We start from the raw sequence: 5,693 nt of genomic DNA on the forward strand, positions 1-5,693 counted from the left end.
GAGAGAGAGAGGGAGAGAGAGAGAGAGGGAGAGAGAGAGGGAGAGAGGGAGAGAGAGAGGGAGAGAGAGGGAGAGAGAGAGAGATGCTGTTAATGTACAACATATCTAACTATTTAAGACAACACAACAACAACACAGACGCAATCTTTTGACAAAACTCGAGGTTTCTAACTCCGTCATATCTGCAACTCCAGTTTTCTGAGGGGACTGTGAACGCAGCACAGAGCTCCAGTTTTCATTAAGGTTTAGTTTGATGAATAAATGGCTGTAAAAAATGAAGTGAAGAAACATGAGAATGGAGGGAGAGAACAATGGGACAGAGAACAGGTGGACAGGTTAGTGCCTGTGTTATAAAGTCCTGAAGAAGAGACCGACCAGCAAAAAGCATCTCCATTTCATTATCTGATCAACACCTATGATTATCATGAGGACGGCTGCTGAGAGCATGTCAAGGTAAACGATACTGCCAAGGCAGGAAACAGATGGGAGGATGTGAGCAGTACATGACATGTATAATGAGCTGAGGTTGTGCTGATTCAGAGTTTGTGTAGCACTAACACTGAAACTTTTAAAAGTGACAACTTTATCAGAGGTGAGGGTGTGTGGTGATAATGGCCGAAAACACCCATCCTGACGTCCACTACTCCTGATAATAAATGTGCGGGACCATGACGTTTGGTTTGTTCCATTTCTTCTTTTCTGGATTTCTTACCGTAGTACAGTAGTTCGCAACCTGTGGGCCGGGGCCCAATAGTGGGCCAACAAAGTATTGCAAGTGAGCTGACAAATCGTTTGCAAAACAGTAAAAATCTTGTGAAAAGATGTAATCATAAAAAATTATTTAATGATAGGAACTTTTATGGTGTCGCCGGGCAGATCACATCGTATAATTGTTTCCTATCTCGTTCTGGTTCAATCCTGAAAGTTCCACCATTATCATTAAAAGACAAAGAGCTCTGAGAAATCATTATTGGGTCAAATGTGCCCAAGATTTTTAAGTGGGCCATGAGTTGGAAAAAGTTGGGGACCACTACCCTGGTAAGTATGAATCTGGTCATTTGATGATAATTGGATCTGCCAAATGAAACCTTTTGACCATTAAGATGCTGACGGCGGTTAATTATTGTAACTTAACAAATATGTGAAGCAGCAGCTACAAATGCTGATGATGGAGAAAACAGAGAGATGAAGCTGAACAGTGCAGATACATGTGAGCTCACTATTTGGCAGGTCACTGTTGCCCTATTTATCTAATGTGTTATAGCAGCTTATAAATGATTTATAAGGTGTTAGCAAGCTAATTAATAACCTAATTATTAGTGTTATTGTAAAGTGCTACCAACATCAGAAACAATTAAATTAAGGTTGAAGCTGCAACTATTAATTATTTCTTCCATCACTGGATTAATTGTTTATTCTATGAAATGCGAGAAAATAGTGAGAAACGTCTTCAAATCAACACGACACACGTCGACACGCAACTTCACCTATCTGGTGCTATTCTTTTTGTTTGTTTTTTGTTATACTTATATATTTAAATCTATTAATTAAACTAATTTGGACATATATTATTCATCTTTTATAAGTCTTTGATATTCTCATTTTGCAGTTTTTCTTTCTTAATACTGTCACTTTTCTGCTGTGGGGTAATAAAGGAATATTTTTTCTTATCTTACATTTTCACAGAGATGAACTAAAGAAGCTGGAAGAAGGAAATATTTGTCAGGATTGTCATTGCTGCCGATCACTTCGATCAACTTATTGATTGTCTCAGCTGTGGGGAAGCTAACGTTGTATAAGACGCGTGTGCTCGTCGTCTTCTCTGGAGGATAGTCTGACATGAAGCAGGAGCTCTGTGGCTTCAGATGGAGACGGGAACAGGAAACATCTTTCTAGTTCAACGCTGCGTTAAATATTTAGACTCACAGCTGTTTGATTTTACAGCTGACTCCATCAACTCCGTCCTATAGGTTCAAACTTTATGCAGGTTCCACGTCTTCTGTTTTTCTCAGCTAACAATCTGATTAAACTCAACAGCTGAGACAAACAGGAAGCAGTCGTCATCTCTGTCATGATGAGGGACAAAAATACTTTTTTTTTTTGCTCAGAGAGGGTGGGGCTGGGCTGGGGTGGAGGGGCAGGGATCGCCCACTCGTCTTTAAAAAAAGATAAGCGTTCTCGCTCCGCTGCGCCGCCCCACCTTTAATGTTTGACGACACTGCGAAGCCCGAAGGCTCTGCATCGGGTCAAAGGCCCTTCACATCTCATCCTGCTCAGACCTGAGCGTGTGTGTGTGTGTGTGTGTTAGTGCGTGTGTGTGTGTGTGTGTGTGTGTGCATGTGTGTTTTGTTTGTTTTGCTAGCAGGGTGAGTCAGTCTAAACAAACATTTTAATGGAGTGACTTATTTATGATCCGTGTGTACGAGGAGGGCGTACAATGTTTGTGAGCGTAAGTACAAGTATGTGTGTGTGTGTGTGTGTGTGTGTGTGTGTGTGTGTGTGTGTGTGTGTGTGTGTGGTGTGTGTTGGCATGTCTCTCTGCCCGCCTGGCCCCCTGGCACACTACATTACCACTGTCTGGAACATGGTTGCATAATGCACTTTTAGTCTCGCTCCATCAGAGAGAGAGAGTGTGAGTGTGTGTGTGAGTGTGTGTGTGTGTGTGTGTGAGTGTGTGTGTGTGTGTAATGAGTGAGAGATATTGTGTGTTTTTACAAAGTTAAGTGCCTGTGTGTGTTTGCGTGTGTGTAGTTTCATCCCCCTCCCCATCCCAAAATGTCAGATGTTAAGTGATGTTGAGACTGCTCCGAACGAAAGAGCAGACAGCTGACACACACACACACACACACACACACACACACACACACACACACACACACACACACACACACACACTGACCTCATTCACCAGTAGACTGTTCATACAGATAGTGAGTCAGCCTGAGAGGAGAGGAGAGGAAACAAGGAGAGGAAAGGAGAGGAGAGGGAACAAGGAGAAGAAAGGAGAGGAGAGGGAACAAGGAGAGGAAATAAGGAGAGGAGACAAAGAGAGGAGAGGGGAGAGGAAGTGAGGCAAGGTTAGGTGAGGAGATGAAGAGAGGAGTGGAGGTGAGGAGGGGAGAGGAAACAATGAGAGATGGGGTGAGGACATGAAGGGAGGTGAAGAGAGGAGAGGAGAGGAAGTGATGTGAGGTCACTCCTGTCTGACCTAAAGGAAATATCTGTTTATCTGTTTACTGTGTATTTGTATTTGACTGTGCACACAGGTGCAAATGAGTGAGTATATGTGTGTGTGTGTGTGTGTGTGTGTGTGTGTGTGTGTGTGTGTGTGTTCCAGTCTGTCTGTATTAGCAGTAGACTGAGTCTCAGTGAGGTTAATATGTCCCGGGGTCGACACTGGCCTGGCCTCTGCGCATGCGCGTGTGTGTGTGTGTGTGTGTGTGTGTGTGTGTGTGTGTGACCTATAACTTGTGGGTCTCCACTGTCTTCCACATGAATGCTGTGTGTCTTTGTGTTTGCATATAAAGTCAGTACAGAGTGTGAGTTTCTGTGATGTGAAGTGTACGTAAACTGTTTATCTGTGTGTGTGTGTGTGTGTGTGTGTGTGTGTGTGTGTTTGTTATTGTTCTATATTTGTGAGGATTTGGAACAAAGAGGTTGAGAAACTGTTGTTCAGACTCTCCAGTTCATTTTCCATCATTTTTAACATTTTATAAACAAAACAATTATTAATTTTCAGTAACAACATTTGTTTGGAGCGTGATGGATCTGTGTCATATGTGCTGCCATATGTTTGCATCATGTCTGCTTTGAAGCTGTCTTACGTCTCGACTCATAAATAAAAAAAACATAATCTTTGGAAAACAATTTGAAAAACACACACTGTCGTATTTTAAGAGTTTGGTTTTATGACTTAGTGATTTCTGCAATTAGGAAGGGACTAACCTCTGATCCCACTGCTGCCATTTGTGATTTATCCACTAACAAAAACAGTGAGCCAGCATTTTAATTTTACATCAGTAATCCCCCAAAATATAACAAAAGCCAAAATGTCCCCGTTCCCCCGTGTGGGCGAGGATTAACAAACCTCCACCGTCCAGAGGAGAAACCCAAAACACACAAAAACACTAAGTCCACGCTGCCTCTGGAAAACTAATCAGGAAACCTGGTGTCTCTGTGGGAAGCTGCATGTGTCCAGCCAGAACAACCAGTGTAATGAACTGGTCGGGGGGGGGGGGCTGTACCTTCAGAGACGTAGGCGAACGGTTTGTTCCTCACAGACAGGAGAGTCAACAGGTTGAAGAACAGAGCGACGAACGTCCCGACCAGCAGACGACCGCTGCAGAGAGGGGGGGGGGGAGATAGAGAGAGAGAGAGAGGGAGAGAGAGAGAGAGAGAGAGAGAGAGAGAGAGGGGGAGAGAGAGAGAGAGAGAGGGAGAGAGAGAGAGAGAGAGAGAGAGAGAGAGAGAAAAACATGTGATGAGTGTGTCAATCAAACTTAATGTGAACTTGTGACCTGTGCGACACGTACCAAACCAGCTCACTGGCCACTTTATTAGTCACACCTGTACAGGTGAGTTAAGGTGTAGACTGAGCTCCTAGTGCTGGGTGTTTCTAATACTTTGTATTTTGTGATCTTTGTGACAAAAAAATAGAAACTTTTCGTTTGAAATGAAAAGTTTCCGTCCACATCACATTCACCTACACTGAGCATGTGCGAGCTGCTGTAAACAGGAAGTAGATCGTCTACTCTGCAGTTGGTTAGTTGCAAAATAAGTTGTGAAAATGAAGATCCTGATCGTGATGTTCCTGCTGATGATGTGTTTGATTATGTAGTAATTTATAATAAATGATGACTCCGCCATCTCTGAACTATTATTACTGTACATCTGCTGTGTGTCTCAAGTCCTGCTTTTGTCTTCATTGAAAAGAAATCATCATTAGATGACAGAGGGCCGTCAGCGTGTTTAAAACTCATTATCTTGCAGTTGGAGGAGTCAGGCGCCGAGTCTACGAAGGCATCTCAGGTCACAGTGTTGTGAGCTGAACACACCAAATGTAGAAAACTGCACTAATTAAAACTGAAGCTCGTGTGTTTCATCAGACGGACTCGAGACGGCCGATCAACGTCTGAAACGTTTCCGACGCCGGTTACATCACGTTTCCGCCTCAGCAGCCGGATTATTCCTTGTTACTAAACCGTGTCTCTCTCCCGTTCACTTGATAAACAACCGACCAAAGACGATTCGTGCAGGAACTGGATCTGAGGTGGGAAGGATTTATCCACCTGCTGTAGAAGTTACTGAGTTTATAATCCAGACAAACTCAACGGGCTGAAGGACCTGAACATGACCGTCAGCTGGAGACATGTCACTTCATCACAAAGGGCCGAGTCCTCGGTGGAGAATCACTGACGGTGTTACGCAATAATTATTATTTATCATTTATATTTAATAATATTTTTTCTGTTTTCATTTTTGTATAAAAAGTAGTTTCAGAACTCGAAACGTTGTCGTCTTTTCTTATTCATCTTTTAAATAAAGCTTGTGAACATATAATACATATCTGCTCACGAGCACAAAAAGCACACACACACACACACACACACACACGCGCACACACACACACACACACACAGACACACACTACTGTACTCTTCAATACACTAATCACACGGGACAATCCTTTTAAG

General features: G+C 43.0%; 1 protein-coding gene across 1 annotated transcript in view; it reads right to left on the minus strand.

Annotated features, from left to right (window-relative positions):
* Window positions 1-5,693, minus strand: part of slc30a6 (solute carrier family 30 member 6) — a 49,955-nt gene that overhangs the window by 10,018 nt on the left and 34,244 nt on the right. Inside the window, exon 9 of the mRNA XM_023394669.2 lies at window positions 4,245-4,339. Coding sequence (XP_023250437.2) covers window positions 4,245-4,339 — 95 coding nt within the window. The remainder of the gene's footprint in view (window positions 1-4,244; window positions 4,340-5,693) is intronic.

This window comes from Seriola lalandi, unplaced genomic scaffold (genome assembly GCF_002814215.2).
Source record: "Seriola lalandi dorsalis isolate HSWRI2012SDOR001 ecotype SW California unplaced genomic scaffold, Sedor1 jcf7180002054952, whole genome shotgun sequence".
In the NCBI taxonomy this organism is placed as follows: domain Eukaryota; kingdom Metazoa; phylum Chordata; class Actinopteri; order Carangiformes; family Carangidae; genus Seriola; species Seriola lalandi.